Source organism: Lathamus discolor, chromosome 4 (assembly GCF_037157495.1).
Source record: "Lathamus discolor isolate bLatDis1 chromosome 4, bLatDis1.hap1, whole genome shotgun sequence".
Lineage (NCBI taxonomy): Eukaryota > Metazoa > Chordata > Aves > Psittaciformes > Psittacidae > Lathamus > Lathamus discolor.
This window is the reverse complement of record NC_088887.1, coordinates 8,117,825-8,139,316: the sequence shown is the minus strand read 5'-3', so window position 1 is coordinate 8,139,316 and position 21,492 is coordinate 8,117,825. Positions and strand designations below refer to the sequence as shown.

General features: G+C 40.6%; 1 protein-coding gene across 7 annotated transcripts; it reads right to left on the bottom strand.

The window, feature by feature from the left end:
• Positions 1 to 2,042: 2,042 nt before the first annotated feature.
• Positions 2,043 to 19,626, bottom strand: LOC136013003 (T-lymphocyte activation antigen CD86-like). 7 transcript variants are annotated; one of them, XM_065676188.1, is made up of 9 exons: positions 19,239 to 19,626; positions 18,176 to 18,287; positions 17,569 to 17,646; positions 15,253 to 15,340; positions 12,130 to 12,179; positions 10,534 to 10,872; positions 6,616 to 6,927; positions 4,342 to 4,476; positions 2,043 to 3,518 (listed from the first exon to the last, which is right to left on the bottom strand). In XM_065676188.1, exons 3-9 carry the CDS (start codon positions 17,621 to 17,623, stop codon positions 3,499 to 3,501), a joined length of 999 nt encoding a protein of 332 aa, XP_065532260.1. In that variant the 5' UTR covers positions 17,624 to 17,646; positions 18,176 to 18,287; positions 19,239 to 19,626; the 3' UTR covers positions 2,043 to 3,498. The 7 variants fall into 7 exon arrangements, with proteins under 7 accessions (XP_065532260.1, XP_065532259.1, XP_065532262.1 ...); XM_065676187.1 differs by lacking the exon at positions 18,176 to 18,287; XM_065676190.1 differs by lacking the exon at positions 18,176 to 18,287 and having other exon boundaries at positions 15,253 to 16,236; positions 19,244 to 19,626.
• Between the last annotated feature and the right edge of the window lie 1,866 nt (positions 19,627 to 21,492).

The following is a 21,492-nucleotide window of genomic DNA, read 5'->3' as shown; positions in this document are numbered from 1 at the left end:
GAGAGAGTGCAGCGAAGGGCCACAGAGGTGATTAAGGGACTGGAGTCTTTTTCATCTGAGGAAAGCCTGAGGAAACTGGGACTGTTTAGCCTGGAGAAGCCCCAAAAAGATCTCAGTGTGTATACATGCCTAAAGGGAGAGTGTGAAAAAGGTGCTGTTTGTGTCCACTGACATTACCGGAGTAGATGGGCACAAACTGAAACCCAGAAGCTGCCCTCTGAACACAAGGAACAGAGGTTTGGTCACCCTTTTTTATTGAAAAGGGTGACCGAGCCCTGCAGCAGGGTGCCCTGACAGGTCATGGAGTCTCCCTCCTCAGAGATGCTCAGAAGCTGTCTGGTCATGAACCTGTGCAACTTGCTCCAGGCCTGAGCAGGGGGATTGAACTGGATAATCTCCACAGGTCCATTCCAACATCAACTATTCTGTGATTCAGCGGTGGGTTTTCAATGAACCTAAAGCAATTTATCGCAAGTCTGATGACAGGTATGCCTTAGGGCATTGTTTACTGGTTTAACACACCATTTCCATTTCTTTGTTAACATTTTCTGGAATTCACGACGTTCTGCCTAGAAATAAAGGAATGGTGTTTTTTAAGTGAAGCTGTTCCATGCTGTGGTATGTAGTGAGCGTACACTCATTCCTTTGCTTGCCATGTTTATGGAGTCACTAAATGTCTGAAAGCATGCTGTCAAAGAAAAGACTACAAAGTGGGTGAGGAGATAACCTGGAAACCTGAATGAATTCATATGGAGGACAGAAATGCGAGCTAAGTGGCTATGTTTTTCTTTTGCCTTGCTACTGTGCTCGTTACACCTGCTAGTGCAGAGGATTAATGCATTTGAACAGAGACACAAACTACGATTTCCCTGAAGCCCTTCTGCTTCTTTCCCCCTGAACTGCCTTTAGCTGCAGGTGGGGAATACAGTTGATTTTAAGAGCAAGGAAAGAGGAGGCAGAGAAATTGAGCACGTAAAAGAAGGAGGTTAGTAGCCTAAAGCAGAAGGATGGCAAGGGAGAAAACAAACAACTTCACTGATGGGGAATAAATTAAGGATGGAAGGGAGCTGTCAAAACTAAAAATGAACCCACCATGTGTGTGGCTTTTTGTCACTAGTTACAACTGCTGATAGTGATAGTGGACAGTGTATTGGGGTGAAAAGCCCCTTCAGAGGTACTATGGCATGTTGCAAAACCTGTTGAATTCCAAGCTCTCAGAATTCTTTTTTCTGCTAAGTGAATTTTCTAGAGTAGGACTCTTGAGTTCTAGCATAGATTTCCAGATACCTTCTCCATTGTGGAGAAGCTGCTGATTGGTTTTCTCCTATGGGAAAACATGGTGAAGGGCTTTTTCCCTTACTGCAGAAAGCTGACCAGCACATCAGAATTTAGGGACTGGTAAGGGAGTTCCAAGACTGTGAGCTTGAGAGTGTATGTGTGTATTTACTAACCTAGGCATACGGAAGACAAAAGACCCAAAAAGCTTTTTTGGGTAGGAGCAACGTAGGGTTTAGCTATTGTTTTGAACCTCAGTGTTAGTGAGGATTTGAGGTGGATGACTTAGTTGGGAAGGGAAAATGTTGAAAAAAATCAACTGAATTACAGCATGTGTTAAAAAAGGCAGGGGAGACAACACAAATCTAGTGAGCATCTCCCTGAGTTAGTATACCTAATAGTTCAACACATGCTTTATTTAAGGAACCAGATGTTAATGAAGTTAAAGATTGTGTGACCCACTGGAGATGTATTTGACAATCTGCAGCATAGAATCAAAAGGCCCCATTTTCAGACTGTAATTTTGTATCTCATCTTTGAGGTGAATAGGTCAATAAATCAAGGAGGTATGAATACACGGGTATATCATGGACATATATCCAGCTCCATGAATGAAACCTTCAGTTGTGCCATTCCTGCTCATTGCAGCAATTCCTTTTTTTATTCATTTGCTTCCAAGAAATAATCCTGGGAGTTTTTCCTCCCTGACAACAGCAAATGTGGGTATTTCCTTCATGCTTTAATAGAAGGAGAATAAAACACCAACACAGAAAAAGACATGTATTTTATTAAGTCATTAAATAAGTTTACTAACAAATATAAACTTTTACATAAAAATAAAAACTTTAACTTTCAATAAAATTTGAATGATACTAATCTGAATGTCAATATTTGGAATGTTAGTGTAATAGCTTGATAAACTGACTCCCAAATGGTTTAGCTGACTCAAAAGGACATGCAAATTCTCTCACACACTTGAAAGCGGAGTAAAAATTTCGGTGGAATCTAGCGACTCACATAATTTGACAGAAAAGAGAATTTGTACCCAGCAGAAACTGTGGAGATTCTAAGTCCCCAGACTGAAAATTTCAACACATTGAAACTTGTCCTGCAATGTGATGGTAACATCCCTGCTCTTACTGAAAATATCAGGCCATACAAACATAATGAAGACCTCAGCAGAATTCTATCTCAGTTCTGCTGCATTGTTCCTCTTGGAAGATATCAATGCTGCCGAAGAATGTAAAGTGCAGAGATTGTTCAAGACTGAAGAACTGGAACATTCTGCGTGAAATGGAGAATCTTTTCTGAAAGGTAAAACTACTTCCAATAGCTGCGCATACTACAATGTATGGATTGCTCTATCCTCAGGGGCTGAATCAAGCTTCGGAAAGGGAGAACAGTCAAACAAATCGGAAGACGACCTACTTATATCTTTTCATTATATGATTAGCTTGATTTTGTATATGTAGATTTATACACATATGAATGATACCTCATGCTTTCATTTTCTATCCCTGCATCCACCTGAACTAGTACAGGATCCATTCAGAATTCCTGGAAGTCCAGGAACTAACTGTCTGGGCTTATTAAGCTCGGAAGGCACAAAAAAAAAGATAACCAGCAATTATGTTTAAAGCAAGTCTTTCCTTCAGGTGATTTCTAGTTTCAAATGTCTCATAGGAATTGTGCAACTTACCTCAGAGGGTGGGGAATTGCCTTGAATTTCCTCTTTCTGTGGTGGAGCTTTACAAGAAAGTTACTGGTACAAAGTCACACTGGCTATCCCCAAAGCATTTATGGCTCATAATTAATAACCTGCCTCTGATCATGTTTCCAGTGATGGTTGTGATTCACAGATTGTGGCCTAACACTTTCTATTTCTGAATCTTCTGAAACCCACACAGCTCTGCTTTCTTCATTGACTCTCAGGGTTTTACAATGTCACGGTATGTAATGGAAGATACAGCAAAAAGGTAGTCATGCAGACAGGCAGAGCATCATATTTACTACCATTCTGGAACAAAAATAGAAGCAGAGAACACTGGACAGTGTATTTCAACCATCAGGCAAAAATGTTGCATGTCGTTCTGTAGGATATCTGTGGAAGATTCTTTTTCTGGGACACCACGTAAGAATACAGGACCTCAGGCCTTGCTATGTGCAGAGATGGTTTCCAGTCAGCAGTCTGGCTGATGGCTGCAGTTTCAAGCTGGATAGCTTCTAGACTGCTAGACTGACTCCTAAAATAGATGAATATGTCATTTACAGAAACGTGAGAAATTGGAGCGGAAAGAGAGTTCATAGTAAATGTCTTAGTTATCTTAGGATTTGGAGACAGAATGAGCTAGCGCTCAGGACTTGGCTGTGTAAGGACTGTGAGGAATGCATTTCCCTCTTCCTATAAGAAAGGATAGACTCTAACATCAGCAAGAAGATCCTTTAAGTGCAGGACAAACCCTGGACTGTTGAGACCCAGTCTTGGAACAAAATAGAAAAATGCAATGCAAAGTTCAAATTCCGTTCCTAGTCTAAGATGATTATTCCGGCCCAGAGCTGGGCTGCCTGTGGCGGAGCAATGCCTTGACCCTTCAGCTCTGCCTTGACAGAGATACTTGCACTTGACAGAAATGTCATCTCATCTCTCCCCCAGCACCACCTTTCTTATAAATGGTGATGGACAAGAAAGGTTTCTACAGCTCAATGATTTTATAAGCCAAATCCACCAACCAAAAAAAAAAAAAAACAAACCAACAACCCAAACCCCAGGAAAAAGAAAAGGATGAAACTGCAGAAAAAAAGTGGTAAGCTGGTACCTGGCAGTCTCACCGAGCACAAAGGGGAGAGAGAAGTGGATCCCAGGACAAAAGAGGAGATAGATGTTTTGACTTGCTATTGGATGGACTAAGTTGTTGCAGGAACTGAATTGTCCAAGAATGTTTCGCTTAAGTCCAGCATGAAATCTAACTTTCTGTCAGCATCTTGAATGTAGGTGAAGGGATAATTACAAAGAGCAAAGTCTATGACCTGAGGGACAGTAGAGCTGAATGAGAGGTAAGAACTTACTCTGATTGCTGGATGAGATATTTCTGCTCCTCAAGATCACAAAACCTAGAAGAATTGTGATCAGTACAATCACAGCTACAAGTGGGCCAAAGAAATGTATCTTCACTTGCTCTATTTCTTCCCCTTGAATTATCTCTGAATAAGAAAACAGAGGAGATACACACAACAAAGATTTAATTTGATGACAATTATCTGAAACACTCTATCCCAAAGTTATGTGAATTAGAAATTTAGGGAAAGGCCCTCAGCATCCTTTGCTTTTATGGTGTTTTAATATTGCAAATGAATCATTCTCCAATGTTTTATTTCCATTTCCAATAACTAGTGAAACTCTCAGGTCTTAGTGGCCACTTCAACAACAGTAAGGCAGAGTACTCTTTATGATATTTGGGTAACATGTGAGAGATCAGCAACTTAATTAATACAAGAGCCTACAAGGCAGCTACTGTGCTAATGCTACTCTGTGCTACTGTGCAAGTTTGAAGAACCTGGGATATGTTACTACTGGGTATTTGTGTAAATGATGGTCAAAGCTTAATGAAATACCATAAGGGATGTGAAAGTAGCAAAGAATCAAGGGATTTTCCTTCTATTTCTGGTTATTGTGCTTTTGAGATTTTTTTTGCTAAGGTTAGCAACAGATAGAGCTTCAGTTATTGCCAAACAGAGTTTTTTTTATGTGGAGTTCCTGGTTTCTTAGCCACCATCACTGCTTATCACATGACTACTTTTATAGGGCCAGAGAGGAGAGAAGAATTCAATAGGGAAGAGGAGGATGCAGCACTATAGCTAATAGAGTTAATAGAGTTAATAGGTATATTAGCTAATATAGCCATGTTAACGCTCATGTAGAGCAACATGTAGACTGTGCAAACCTCAGAAGACTTCTGTATTGTATTTTAATGTTATTTAAAAATGCTAGAATGTCAGGCCATCAGGGGCAGCTTGTCACATCGAGCACTGAAGGCTTAACCCTGTAGCTAGATTTCTATGAAGAAAACAGCACCCTGGAACTTTTGCAGAACAAGTGGCAAGCTTCTTTTATCAACTTCTTTTATCTACTACATCTGCAGTAGTAAGGTGCATGCATATACTACCTAGCAGGCTACATGCATATACTACTACTAGCAGGCTTTCCTGCAATTCTGCCATTCCCTCTTGGCTCCCTGTTCCTGTCAGTTGAAGCACGGCTCTCCATCTTCAATGCTGTCTAAAGGAAACATGTGCAAGCCAAATGAACTTATGACCAAAGTGGGAATTGTCTTCATTTTGATGTGTTTGTGCTGTAGTTTACAAACAAAAATATGTCAAAGGATGTTTTCCTTTCCTAGGAGATAAATAAAATACAGCTTTATTTTAAAGAAAGGATCAGCCATGCGGAACCCTGAGATGATCCAGCAGAAAAGCCTTATTGGAATTCAGGTCCACAGCTTCCTCTTGCAAGCAGTGTGTGAAAAAAGAAGAGACAATCTTAGAGAAAAGAAGTCCTTAGATAGCAATTTTGGAACACATATTTTGTCCTGCCAAATGTTATGAAAACCACCAGGAATGCTTCTAAGACTAGGCAAAATTTCATGGCCTTTACACTAAAACTCAACACAGTCTCTTTGGCAGATTTTGAGCCAAATCTGGTCCAAGAGACATTTCTGTTTAGCATTCTATCTCTCTCTAAGGAGTGATTCAGTTCAAGTACTTAAACATCAGGGAAAAAGAAAAAAAAACCATTTTTACTGTCAGGGTGATCAAACGCTGGAACAGTTTGCTGAGAGAAGTTATCCTGGGAGATATTTTAAACTCAACTGAAAAAGGCCCTGCACTACCTATTGACCCTGCTTTGGGCAGAGTGCTTGACCTGGATAATCTCCAGATGCCTCTTCCACTCTCAGCAGTTCTCTAATCCTGTGAAGTGGCAACCTCTCTCAACAGCTGTCACCTCTGGAAACTGGTTGCCACCTAATCCAGACATCCAACTTGCTTTGTTGCTCATTACAGCAGCATCTACGGAGGTGACAAACAGGACTGTGTTCTGGATTGTGTAGCAGTAACCTTCCTTCTCTGTGCCCAATTCTTTCTGTAATAAGACTTCCCATATGGAAAGAAGAGGGAATTTGGTGGCTGTGGCTGTTGGTAAACTGGATAGAGAACCCTTGTAACCAACCCCTACTGCTACTTAGTGTTTATACTCTGCCTTGACTATGCTGCTGTCATTAGCTCTACTACAATGTGCCCTTCTCCGACCCATGCAGAAAGTGGAAAGGGCAAATGGGCACTCACCTATGCCTAGTGGCACTGAGACAAGGCTCCCCAGCTCCTCTCCAAGGTGAAGCAAGCAGCTGATATTAGTGAGGGTGTTTGTAGGAACTGTGGTATTCAGCTTGGTAGTAACATTGTACAGCTTGGTTACAGCATCCTGTGAGATATCCATGTGATTCATAAGCCTGCGTGTTCTGTTTTCATGTGAAATTAACCAAGTCATTTGCTTGGGCTCTGGATAACCTCCACTGGAAGAACAGCAAAGCTTCAAATATTCATTGGGCTTTAGTTCCCCTTTGTGCAGCCATGCTATCTCAGGTTGACTATAGTTGGCTGAAATAGACCAAAGAGAGAGCATCATGAGTCAGACATACTGCATCTCATGACAGTTCCTTCCAATTACTTAAGATTTTCAGGCAGAAGCAAGTCTAAGCAATTTTCTTAGGAAAACAATTGGAGTCCCAAGAAGGGTTTGTTATGGTGTATGTCTGAACTTGCTTCTCCTTGTCCTCAGAATGTTTCAAGGCCATAAGTCTGATCTGCCAAACAATGGGTTTATGAATATGAATGCTAAATGGAAGTACTCTTTATTAAATAATCTACCAAATATTCCCAAACCAGGATTCCTTTCGTTAAAAGGTCATAGTGGAAATAGCAGACTATAAAGGAAAAGAAGGAGAGAATGTAGACATAATACTGACTGCACATTGGCATACAGCAAGTTAAAATCAATCAACCACAAAACCAGAACCCAAGAAACAGACTCAAGACTCATTGAGAATACTTCATTACGTTAGTGGCAATAGGACTAAAGGCAATACGGAGAAATACTGGAGAAGGGGAAAAGGATTCTTAGAAAAATATGAGCCTAAGAGAGCCTAACTCTTTTGCACACTTGCTCAAATGTGTTGGATACAGGCCCCAATCCTTGCCCTAGTGAATTGTTAGTATGGATGGATGAAGAAATATAATGTTACTTTATTTGTTCTATCCCAGCACACATGGAGCAGGATTTAGCTTACTCGCTTAAATTCCAAGAGAATCCATGGTTGTGAATTCAAAATGGAAAAATTCCCACCTTCTTTATTTAGTTAAATTGTCCCTCAGGAAAGCTCAGACTTCCTCTTTCTCCTCAAGATCTGACTTGCTTAGCTGACTGCTCACTCCAGCTTCTGGTCTACAGTATTTATTCTCTCTTTGGCATTTTATAGGGAGAGAAGGAATGTATTCCATGTCTATGAAATTTGCCAAATCATCCCAGCAATTTAAGGGTTTCAATCCTATTGACAGTAAACAAGTAGAAGCAGAGGAATATACCCTGATCAAAGCACTCCTGGTTTATGGCTTCTGGGAACCTCAATTTACTGTAAAGTGCTGTTGGTTGCATGCAGGGTACGGGCTATTTATTTGTGAGTTTTGGACTGTTAACAGAGAAGCCTGTTTCAGGAAGTCTTTTGTATTTAAAGATAACATATCTTCCAAAACCACTATGGGCTTAGATTTAAATACCTCAAGAGACAACAGATCCATCAAGCCCTTAATATTCTTCTCAATGGCTTAATCAACTTACCTGGTTTTGTTCTATTTTCTAAAGTGACAATTTCCCTTACTTTTCACTTACTTCCAGCTGCTGATTGTTTTTATATCTTCACTAAGCAAATTAGCTTTTTCTTCAATATCCAGTGTTTTATGTGCATTTCAGGTTCCCACACTCTGAAAACCAGTCTCCTCTCAGATTTCTGTGTAATCAGATTGATCTTTTAATGTCTACAGTTGGACTGTAATTTTCCAGCCTTCAGACAACTCTAGTAGGGCTTTTTTTATGCTTGTAAGTTTTCTACCATCCCCTTTAAAATGAGGATATGGATTTTATGTGTCTCTTTTGACATCAGTTTTACTCCTAGCATGTAGTTTGAAAAAGCTTCCCTAGTCTCACCTACTTCCCTTATTGATCCATCCAAAAGAAGCACTAGAGACATGCTATAGCAGCAGAATTTCCAGTTAAGTTGCTTGTCACCATGGTCCCTACCTTGTTTTTTTCAAGTGCCGAAGCTTTCCATTGTGAAGCCCACCACACCTTCTGGAGAAGGATATGTGTTCATGTTCTTATATAAATCATCCTGGCTGTAGCAATACTTGTTATACATATATCTATCTATATATTTGCTTAATATAATACATATAAATAACACATGTAAACCGTATCAGAAGGTACTTCTGTATTTCTGAAGGGGCTAGGTAACCAAGTGATCAAGATAGCTTTGCATAACTGTCCCATCATTCTTGTACAGCACTCAGTCTTTCTAACATCCATTTTAAGTGTGACACCCCACACTACAAAAAGCCTTCCATGTATGATACGAGACTTTACTTAAGAAACAGTAGGTAAGCACAAGTACATTTCAACATCTGTATTTTCCTTCTATTTTTTTAAATATGAATTTATGCTGCTTCTTCCTTTGGGAGCTTATTGAACAGAGTCATTTGGAAGGAAAACAGTACCACACAGTTTAAAACAGTCTTCCTTGAAGGGTCTAGGAGAGTTTCAGTTCCTAATTGTGAGACTTTCATAACATGTTGCTCAGATGCTGGTTAAGCTACAACTAACTGCTTGAATTAACTGAGCAGTTGATGCTCAGATTCTCTCAAATTGGAAGCCTTGATCCTGAGTACGCATTGTGAGATTCTGAGTTATAAAACTTTGCTGAAAATACTTGTCAAGTAGATTCTGGGTGGATCAAAATTAACAATCTAGGTTTCCTGCTGTGGATTGAGAGAACTCTTGCTGGTAGCACAAAGCTAAATAGGCTCAGACATCCTGACACTCTGGTTTTGGCTGCAGTTACACATGGCCTGTTCTGTTTTGAAACAGTATCCTGAGGCCTGAAAACACCAGTGGAAGTTAGAAGCCGTTGTTATTAATGCACTATCACAGTGGAAGAGAGAACACAGGTGTATGGACTAAGGTTACTAACAGAACAGTTTAAAATAGAAAAACTGTAGGAAAATATCTTAGGAATTACTAAAACTATTAGAAGGTATTGGGAAAAGATTGCTTTCTCACTTCCATTCTCCTGTTAAAAGATCTGCTGCCTTTTCATCTGATAACACGCAAGAAATCAGGTTTAATCTCATCAATGCATGCATTTCTTCCTCAGAGTATTTTCAGTCTTCCTCTAACTGAACATATGAATTTCTACTCCTCCATGTGAATTGCTCTTTTCTTATTTTCTCTGTGATTTATATGATCATAAAATAGCTGTGTGTTCACAGAAATCTTATGTTCCAACTGTAATTTACCACCAACGATGATAACTACTGCTACTTTTAATAGAAGGTAGTGCATCAGATGCAAATGAAGAACGGTATTTTCTGGAGTCCTAAAAGCCATAAAACTTCCAGGAGGCAAGAGGAAGAAGGCAGAATGGTTTTCACTACAACTATGAAAGGGTGGGATTCAGGAATATGAAATATTGAGCAAATTATTACCTCATTTTCTATTTCTGATTACTTTCACCTGAGTACATTTCATTTAGAGTGAGGATTTCAAACTTAAACAGGGGAAGTTCATGTTGGATATAAGGAAGAAGCTCTTTACTGTGAGGATGGTGAGGCACTGGCACAGGCTACCCAAGAAGTGGTAAATGCTCCATCCCTGGCAGTGTTCAAGGCCATGTTGGACAATCTTGGTTGACATGGTCTAGTGTGAGGCATCCCTACCCCTGGCAAGGGGCTTGTAACTAGATGATCTTGAGGTCCTTTCAAACCAAACTATTCTATGATTCTATGATTTAGAAATCCAGCTCCAGTGCAGGTAGATCTTCAGTGAGTTGGGGACAATACCAGATATTTCTGGACTGAACAAAGTGACAGAGGCCCCATCCCCAGAAAACCCCCACCAATCCCTAGATCAGATGACAATTAGAAGAGCTTACTTACCAGTGATGTGCAGTAAGCACTCAGACTGATGTATGACACTTGGAATTCCTTTAACTCTCTGCTGTATGATACACTTATACAGTCCCTCATCCACAATTCCTGCATTTAACAGCTGCAAGGTCCATTTGTCCATATCCATCTTGGTGCGATTTTTATATTCAGGACTAATATTATCGTGCTTTTCTTGGCCATAGTATACTTCATGCACCACTTCAAGGCCTTTTTGCCAAAAAACTATTAAATCCTTTATGTCACTTTTTTGAGAGTTTGGAAAATAGCAGGATAGGTATGCAGTGTGATTGAGAAATGACTTCACCTGATGCACGGTGCCAGCGGTACCTTCGACAAAGAAGATTTCCATCAGCTACAGAAGAACACCAAGTATTTGCACTCACACAGGCAAGACTTCATGACAGCAGCAGTAAACTGCCAGCATTTAGACACAAATGCTCCCACTAGGTATGACAAGACATGTAGTTCTTCAAACTGACTCACTTAGTCTTGTGGAGCTCAGGTCATAAAACTGTTTCTTGTTTTCCTTTCTATATTTTACTCTCCAAGGAAGGCCTACCACACACAGGCTGCAAGCGTCTATACTTATCTGCAGGCAAAAGGTCCAAACCATTCTTGCACCCTGAGTATAGCATCCCTAGGATAAAGAAATGTTGCCATAAAGGAGATCGATGCACAATTTCTTTTTAAAAAGTTGAGTTTGTTCTCCTAATAAAAGAACATGGCATTGCAGTTTTGAAGACAATGTGAAGTGCACACTGTGTGGTAAATGCTGGTGTCTAGGGAATATATGACCAGTAGGTCAGAAACAGGTGAACACTTTCAGTCTCATGAAGAATTAATCTAAAGTTTAATGACACATTAAATGTCAGATTTAACTTTTCTGTAATTAATCTAGAGTTTGATGACAAATTAAATGTCAGATTTAATTGTTTTGTTGCTGATCTTGTGAATAGAAATAGTCAATAAACACAGTTACGCCTTCATGCAAGGAAAGGATGAACTGTAGTACATAAGGGATGATTTTTCCCTTACTTTCCTCAGTGCATGTATCCACTGTTATGGGTGGTGATGGGCCAGGAAGACTATCTTTTCTTGGAATGGGAAATGTAGTTCTCTGTCCCAAAGATACAAACACCTCTGCTGTGTTCAAAAGGAGGACAAGATTTATAGCCTTTCTCCTGGTGCAAAATTTTGACTGCTCTTCAAAATGATCTCTGCAGCTGTCCAAAACTCCAGTAGTCCCACATCAAACTGTGGGGTTTCAGTTTAATACTGCTTTCCTTTACAATGTACTGGGGTGATATGCACAGATTTGAAAGACAGATTTAAATCAAAACTTTAAAAAGCAATGTAAAGCAAGTGTAATGTAAAGATATAAAGTTGAAGAGAGAAAGTACTTGCTATGTATTTTATAGAGTCCCTGCACACAATTTAAATACACATTACATAGGCTATACGACCTTGGTTGTGCAATGGAAATCATTAAATACTGCTAAGGAATGAGCTTTTTAGTGGACGAGAAAGTATCACATAGCAGGACACAATCAAAACGGTTTTTACAATTAAAAATGTGCCTTTTACCTGGGAGAAGTATCATAGCATAAAGGAAGAATATGAAGACCTCCATGATGCTGTAAGAAGGAAGAATGAAAGAAATATGAAATCACAGAAACAGAATCATAAAATCACAGAATGGTTTGGGTTGAGAAGGATCTTAAGATCATCCAGTTCCAACCCTCTACCATGGGCTTGGACACCTCACACTAGACCATGTCACCCAAGGCTCCGTCCAATCTGACCTTGAACACTGCCAGGGATGGAGCATTTACCACTTCTCTGGGCAACCTGTTCCGGGGTCTCACCACCCTCACAGTAAAGAACTTCTTCCTTATATCTAACCTGAACCTCCCCTGTTTAAGTTTGAACCCATCACCCTTTGTCCTATGGCTGCAGTCGCTGATGAAGAGATACGAGGAAATACGAAATATGAAAACATTCCAGTACCTTCTCCAGTACTCCCAAAGAAGTGGTAAAACAGGAAGAAGTTTTAGCAAGAGAGAGGCTATTGAGAAAGTTAATCTCACCTTTACCCATGTACTGGTGCAAAGACTTCTGTGTGCTTCATAGGCTTTAGCTACAAGAAACATGCCATGACAGAGCTCTGGTTTACAGAGGAGGTGATGTAGTGCAGGACTGCTGCAGACAGGGTACACCATGGGAGGAACAGAGAGCTCCCGAGGTGCAAAGGGAAGGATGAATACCCAAAAGGCCTCGTGCAGAGGAAAGAGGAACGGGGAACATGCTTGTTCTGTCAGTGTGGGGAAGAAGGGGGAATTGAAAGTAAAGTGGGAGCAGTGGGTAACATAGAAGGAGGAGGTGAGACAGTGTGATGATGCCAGCTACTGGAAGTGCTGAAGTGTTTAACCTTCAGTATTGTTGACAGGAACCTATCCTTCACAAGAGTAAAATATAACTGAGAGAAATCCTGTATGGTTTAAAGAGTTGAGTCTAAACAGCATCTAATTTGTGGTTAAGAAAAACTGGATCTTTTTAAAATAAAAAGAAAAAAAAACCCTGCAGCCCATAAACAAAATGATTCTATGCGGTATAAAGGGCCTATAATCCTGGGAAACAGCCATAAGCCGTTCCCACGCACGGGGGTGGCAATGGCACCTGGATCTGACTGGCCTGTGGTGGCTGGTTTGCATTTTAGCAGCACATTTGTGCTCTTCCTGTGTCTTTCCCATATCTGGGAGAAGCCTCCACACCACCACTGCTAAGGTCCTTCACTTTCCTCCTTTAAACAGCTTCAAAGAATCCTCTTTTGCTGGAGCAGATGTAAAAATTCTTTAGCTCTCACACTGTTTAAAACCAGTGACATTGCTGTATTCTGTCCTCACTAGTAGTACAGCTTCCTGATTGCTTTTTGTCAAAAGGGGGCAGGATGTATCCTCCATAGGCTGGCCTTCCAAAGGGGAAAAAAAAGAGGTGTAACTGTTAACAATTCCCATTATATGACTCCCAAAGTATAGAGGTGGTGATCATGTTGACAATGCATGCCAGCCCAGATCAATGATTCTATTGCATTACAAGTCATTACCATGAAGTACAGTGAAACAAGAGCTTTAGCCCAGGCCCCCCAGGTGATAAACACTAAAACAGCAAATACTGGCTGTAAGTAAGGTACAACATGCTAAAACTCTGAGACCAAGCGCAACAGCTCTGAGAGCAAATGAAACAACATTGTGATGAGTGACTATTAATCCAAAACAACGAACGCTTATCACAAATACGATCAGACACACTCTGGTCAGATCTGTTCTTATCTCAACCCTTCATGCCCCATACTGGGTACCAAAAAGCACTGTCATGGTTTAAGACTCGCCGGTAACTCAGAACCATGCAGCCACTTGCTCACTCCCCACCTTCTTCCCTCACTCCCTCTGGAGGGATTGGACAAGGGAGGGAGAGGAGAATGGAAAGAATGTAAACCCCATGGGTTGAGATAAGAACAGTCCACTAACTAAGGTATAACACAAAACTGCTACTGGTACCACCAATAATAATAGTGATAAGTGAAATAACAAGGGGAGAGAATATAAAACTAAAAGTGGAAAAGGAAAAGAAAACAGTAAACACAAGTGATGCACAATACAACTGCTCATCACCTGCCGACCGATACCCAGCCCTACACAAGCAGTGATCTGGGCCTTCCAGGTAACTTCCCCCAGTTTCTATACTGGGCATGATGTGCTGTGCTATGGAATACCCCTGTGGCTAATTTGGATCAGGTGTCCCATCTCTGCTTCCTCCCAGCTTCTTGTGCCCCTCCTCACTGGCAGAGCATGAGAGACTGAAAAGTCCTTGAGCAGAGTAAGCATTACTTAGCAACCACTAAAAATATCAGTGTGTTATCAGTGTTGTTCTCAGGCTAAAGTCAAAAACACAGCACTGCACCAGCTACTGGGGAGGAGAAAAATAACTGTTACACTGAACCCAGGATGGCTGGTTTACTGGGGTTTTTACCCCAGTTCCCTGGGAGCCTGAGTCTCTTCTGTTTAATAGTGTTCCCCAGTTGGCTGCCATGGGTTTTGTGTACTGTAATGTACAGAACTGTGAATATTTTTTCCAGACCAGATTCATCCTGCCTTTTCTTAGGAAAGGTGAGAAAGAAGCCCAAATATCTTGGGGGACACTGATAGTTTTCTTAGTGATCTGTCTATCAGCAAAAGAGGAGGGAGGGCCTGTGCAGAATCCATTGTTGTAGGAGGTCATTGTCTTTCAGCTCAAGCTGCCTGTGGTAAAGTTCACATGCTGAACTTTTGTCAAGAGGTTTTCCTGCTCAGCTGGGCCCCACTGAATTAAACCACATAAGTGATTGCCTAAATAAAACAGCCTGTGCCAAACCACTGACAACTACAGAAACCCCTGCTCAGCAGTCAGCTTTTCCTCCAGTGAATAAGAAGTTTTGCTTCCAGTCAAGTAAAAAAAAAAAGGATAGCCCTATTTATTTTCTCCAGTGCATGTGTGTTAGAAGAGAAATTAAAACAATTTACCAACTGGAAACTAAGCAGGGAAAGTACTGCTATAACTAGGCATATCTTGCAATTACTGTCTCACAGCAGCAAAGACCAAAACTGGAACTGAAAGGAAGAGTTAGAGAGAAATAAAACCCAGGGAAAAATACCAGATAACACTGCTTGCCTCGCTTTATGGGTTGGATTTGGAGCGGTGAGGACAGAAGCCTCAATGTACGTGGTTTCCTGGCTGTTGTTTTCAAGGAGAAGGCATGCTGCATGAAGAAGGATCCTGTGAGTCCGCAGAGGGGTGTACACCCATGTTCCCTTCAGAGAGAGGTCACTAAGTGTGACAAGCCGCTTGCCTTACTTGAACTCTTATGTGAGAGCTGCTGAATCACGAATCGGGCCACTACAACTCCAGTATGTCAAGTAGCTTCTCTTTCCCCTTTTTTTACAAGACGCCTTTAACCAGCAAATGCACATTCTTTGTGCAAGTGTCCAGAGGACTGAGGGGAAGAAGGTGAATTACACAGTTTCTGTGTTGGCATATTCAATACACATTCCATGCTCAATTCTCTTTTTTATATCTGCAGGCCATTGAAAGACTGGTTGTATTCCAGGGCTGTTTAGCAGTCAAAGGGGACTGCTAAAGGTAAGAGGAAAAAGAGAGACCTTGCTTCAGGGTATGGCCTGCTGCTGTCAAGAGGTGCGGACCAAACTGCCCTCAGAGTGGCCATGGCCCAGTGCATGAGCACTCTGCTCCAGTTCAGAGCATGTGTATGTGCATGTATATGTGCATGTGCAGTTTTTCTGGGTACATCCAGCTGTGGAAGCAGCACTTTCTCACAGTGCTAGTGATAACTGATGAGATAGGAGTGGTTTGAAGACCTGGGGCTTACAAATTATCTCTGTCATCCTGAATTACATGAGTCCATTGGGAGGTAGTCATTTCCCCTTGCTAAATAAGGCTAGCACTCTGTGGCATGTCTTTCTTGCCTTTTGAGGCTTTGTCAGCCTCCTCGTTCCTGGAGATGTCCCGATGACTCACAATTACAAGTCATGTGTGGATGTCAGAGATGAAAAATGGAGAAGGGTATTAGTTGAAATTCTGCCAGTATGCAGTCAGCAGTCACACTCAATCTTCTAGTCACTATCTGCAGTACAATCACTATAATGAGAAGAAACCATATGAGTATATGCACTTTACTGACCCTATTTGTGACTGCTTTGGTTTGGCCCAAATCAGCCTCAGAAAAGTCAAGAAGTAGTTCCCACTTGGCAGAGCATAGGGGGATTCCTCCACTGAGGAACTCTAAGATTGATATTCATGAAAAACAGACAACTTCATTCCCTGTTCTTTTTAGGGCAAGTGCCAGAAAGCCCTGTGCGACTTCTATTGAGATTGGCTTGTGCTTTCTGTCTCTTGTTCCTCCCAATCCAGCATATGAAAACCCAATGCACATAGTGAAGCATGAAGGCCTTGGAGTAAACAAGGGCTTTGTGTCTGGCGTGCTTGCCTGGGTGTTCATTTGCTCTCTTTTTTCCTGTTTTCATTTTTGGATGTAGTAACTATTTTTTGAAAGACACTTTCAAATCCGTGCTCTTCGACTCCTAAATTCCTTCAGTACCTTTCAAAACATTCCTTTCTTACATGCTCTTACATGGCATTAGTTCTTTTTCTTACATCAGGTACCTCTTCTTACATCTTACATCTTCTATGGGAAGACTCTCCTCCCCCACGTTTCATGATGAGCTCAAAATAAAACCAGATACTGAAGTAGAAACTGACTCTTTTGACTCCTCTAGTGTAGGGAATTTTTCTAGAATTCCTACCCTGTTCAACACTGAGTAGCTCCATGAATCTCCTGGAGACAGGACATGTGTCACTAAGACTTTCCACTGCTGACCCGAAAGCTAGCCTAGAGAAATCCAGAAGATGCATTCACCACCCTTCTACCATGTTGTAAACGCAGGCTGATTTGAACAAGCTTTATCAAAGGGAATCACAACTCAAGGAAATTCCCTTAACATGGCAAGGTCAGAGAATTCTCAGATGCCCTCCACCCGAACACTAAGCTGTAAAATCACATAACTATCCAACAATGGACACATTTTAAAAGCATATCATTGCCAGGCTATTTGTGTTTCCTACGTGTTTCTCCAGCTAGAAAGCAGAACTGGTTTAATCAATTGCTAAACTTCTCTATTGCTCAGTCTTTTAGAACAATCTTTTACTCTAAGCTACATTTAAAAATTCTGGGGTTGTTGTTTAATTATGTTGTTATATTAAAAAACCCTTCTGTCTCCCTAATTTTTGCCTTTTGTATTCCTTCTCACTTATGTCCTTCTCACTGTTGCCTGTTTCAATAGCATCCTTTTATTATATCTAAGGTCTTCGTAAGAACTATGATTTTCTCTGTGATTCTGGTATCACTTTGCTCTAACATCCAGAACTGTTCTTCTAATAACAATTAAATAATACCAATTACTTAAATAATACCTTTGGTTGAAAGATCATGGAGCATTGCACTGCCTCTGCTAGCAGAATTCTTCATCCACAACTGAAGGGCAGGTATCTCTGAAAGAGAGCACAGCGACTGCCTAACGATGCATAGTGCCACGGCAGCAAAGCCCAGGACACGAACATGTACTCCACACAAGTGAAACTGCAGGGACATTTGGAGGGGAAGAAAGTTATCAGCCAGAATGAGACATTTGTTGGGATTAGCTGTGGTGTTGATTCTGAGTTCCACCTAAAGGACGGGGTAGATCGACATATTTGTTCAACACTCTAAGCTACCCTTGGCCACAGAATCGGCAAGTTGGTTAAACTGCTTCTGCATCACAGGTAACCACATCAGATGATGTCTGTTCTCCTTTCCCAGTGCTCACACTTGCCTCAAGGTTAGTCAAACAAACTTGTCAGTAGGGGAGTAGCAATTGCCAGATTCAGTTCTCACCAGGACACTCTACCCTGTTTGACTTTGCAGCAAAATAGAAGAGTGCACCCCTGCTCCAGAGAGGTGATGGAACTGGATGATCTCAAGATCCTTTCCAACCCTAACTATTCAACGATTCTGTGATTCTACGTCAGTTCATTAACAGACCTGTAAGTTGCTGGAGTTTCCTCAAGAGTCATTGTACAGAAGAGGGAATCCAAATGCCCACTCCCAGGTTGTCCTTCTTCTGAGCCTCCCACTTCTGCACAGGACACTTTGCCTGGAAATGGCAGCATGGCTACACAATGCAGTACAGGCATAACCTCAAATGGCAGTATCTAGGGCACCTCTGATGGCAAGATATGTACTATACACAAAAGGATGAATCTGTAGTTGATTCCTAACTTATACCCAAACACTCCTAATAAGGATTAGCAGCTATACAATATCTTTTATTTTCAGTCCTCAGGTATTATAACCTTTTTTTCAGTAAGTGTCTTTCAAAATCAGGCGGGCATGTGACACAAACGTCATAATGCTTCTTAAACAGGAGGATCACTGAGCAGGAGCTTCTTTTTCTCGCAATAAATTAATCTCAATTATCAAATGAAGACGTGATATTCAGAAGTGCGGTTAAATAAGCCTCCTGCTCTCAATTCAGTGCAAAAATCACTCTGGGGACACATACTGGGTTTCTCACAGTACTTCTCATGGCACGTTGATTTACAAAGCTAAGGAAAAGGTTTTGCCTCATAGTTTTCGGTCCCTCCCTTCAACCACAACCATTACAACAGTTGGAAGAAAGGACCTGATTCTCCTATTTACTGGTGTCAATTAAGACAACCATCTTTATAACATGATAATAAGAAAATGCCCTGCAGGTCCTTTTGCCCAGTTTCTGATTATAAATGTCCTGCTCCAGTAATTCAGGAAAGAATTGTGTCGATGATACTACAGAATGGGCTCTGGATCTTTCTGGTATAGATTGATCAGCTTGCTCCAGGGAATAAGGGATGTGTGTGGAGCTGCTACAATTAGCAGCTGTGACTCAAATGCAATAGAGATCAGCTGTGGAGTCACTTTACTAATAACAAATACATTTTTACAAACGTATGCTCCTACTTGTTTATAGGAGCATGACAAACGCTTACCTCTGAAACTGCTCAGATTATTACCAGATAAATAAAGAAGCAAACCCATTCAATTCTAAAGTATTACAAATAAGCAGTACCTTACTTCTTTATCCAGGCTTCCCGTCTCAGAGGCAGCAAAATACTCCAATATGGATCTTGACAACAGAAATGTTCATTCCTTCCTCTGTCCTCAGTGCCTGTCCTCCACCATAAGCAGAATGCCCAAAACACAGAAAAATCTACCCTTTCCTATCACAAATATGTGTGTGCTGCTTAAAGCAAGCACCCTGTGGTCAAAAGAAGCTTCCTCTTTTTGACTTCAAATTCCCCTTCTTTCAAAGCACACTGAATGCTCCCACAAGTGCCAGTGTTAATCACAGTGTCCCTGAGCTACTGTAGAGCCCTAGTCTTCAAGAAAACTTTTGCCTGGATTTTGCCTGAAGGAAATAACCTTTCCTTAATAAAGTTTACCTTTCATGGCTGGCAAATTCCATTCATTTTTGTTTGCTTAAATAGGTCTTGTATTACTAGAATGGGAAATAGATTTCTTGGCAAGGACTGAAGTTTCTCAACACGATTAGAGCAAAACTCTCTATCCTTCCCCAATACTCTGCTGCTGAAAGTCACCAAGTTAATTTAAGATTTGATGACACAATGAAAATACAGCTGAATCAATTATTATATAAGAACAGTGGTATCAGGACCTATTCTATAACATTTATGGGAAATCAGAGAAAATTAAGGCCATACCTTTACCATAGCTGCTAGGCTTGCCATGTTCTAATTGATTTTTCTATATGACTAAGTTGTGCTTATGTGTTTGACTATCTGTATGTATAATTCTGTGATAGGTTGGTAACTTCATTTTTCTGTACTGCTAACTTATTTACATGGAATTTGATTTTTCCTGTAACCTCATTTTGATTCTGCCAGCTTAGTAAAACTTGCAACTTTCTCATCCATTAAGATTTAAGTTGGCTTATGAGCATGCAGTGAGCCTCACAAAAGCTCAGCTTAATGACTGCAGTTGCACTTGCCAGATGTAGATCAAACATTATTCACACCTAAGCCTTTTTTTGTCTGAATCACAGTTTGTATATGGCATTCAAAAAGGGCTGTATAGGAAGAAAAATCTATCCTGTATCTATTGCTCATTAAACATTATTAGAGATGAATTCCAAATCACTTTCTATACATGACTTTCTTTGCCCAGGACAAACTACTCAACAGCTCTGATTAAAAATAGAGAAGTAGGCTGTTAGGAGTGAAAAAGGGGAAGTATTTTTCTCCAGTCTGTAGCAATCAGAGAACTATAATTTGCATTTAACTCAAGTTTCCTGTGAAAGCAGCCAAAAGAATAATTTCTTCAACTAGGCTGATTAAAACCTAATTGGGTCTAATTTAAGTGTTTTCCAAACAAGTTCAGCAAAAATCTCAGACCAAGGAGCTTTTACAGGCTTCAGGTTTTTTACTTGCTTACAACTTAGTCTTGTAGTTAACATGAAAAACAGGAGAAGTGCATAGAATTTTCAGAGACGATGGAGTATCTTCCCCCCCTCTAAAACATCATCAAAAGTAAGGATGGATAAGACCTAAACATTGTACTGGAAGTAATCAGATTGGAAATGCTACATATTCTTTGTCTTTCTGCCTACAGAGTATCACCATTTATACTCAAAAAGTCACACAAATTTACTGAGTTCAGTTTTCACCTGTTCAAACAACAGCCAGCTAGGCTGGTTGCAGATGGATGAGGAGGTAGTGTCCTTCGTAAGAGACTGAGTGACTTGTGGTGCAGTGGGTGGGATTTGCTTCCTTGCTCATGGTGAAAGCTTTGCTATGCATTTATCGATTAGCTTTGCCTGTACTGTTATTGATAATAATAGATATTTGATGGTGAAAGCTCAGCTTGCAATATATTGCTTGTGATTCTCCCTAAAAAACTTGCTGAGTGGCATATTAAATAGGAACCCGATGTGGTTATATTGGAAGAGAATCTATAAAGTTTGGAGCAAGACAGAGACCGTGTCTGGGCAAGGAAAGAGAAACTAGATCAAGCTTTAATTGAAACACATGAAAATTACATCAGAAGACCACAGAGAGGCAGGGATCTTGTAGAATTGGAGTTAGCAGTAGATCAGAACGTTTTTAAGAAGAGGTTAGTGAGAACATGAAGAGTGTTAGTGGAAAAAAAAATACTTGATGGTAGATCATGAAGAAAACGTAAGCAATTATTCAGACACAGACTGAGCTCAAAAGCTCAGGCTTAAGAGTGAATATTCATCAACCATTCAGTCACCTTTTTTGTCTGTTGCTGAAGGAAAAACCCTTGAAATTGCAAAAACAATGTGA

Excerpts from the sequence above, each read along its gene's own strand:
- LOC136013003 (XM_065676188.1), bottom strand. The coding sequence starts at position 17,623 with ATGAAGAATTCTGCTAGCAGAGGCAGTGCAATGCTCCATGATCTTTCA. Across the intron at positions 15,341-17,568 it reads CCATGATCTTTCAACCAAAG|CATGCCTTCTCCTTGAAAAC; the intron begins GTATTATTTAAG and ends TTCTTCATGCAG. Across the intron at positions 6,928-10,533 it reads GTGCTTACTGCACATCACTG|CCAACTATAGTCAACCTGAG; the intron begins GTAAGTAAGCTC and ends GGTCTATTTCAG.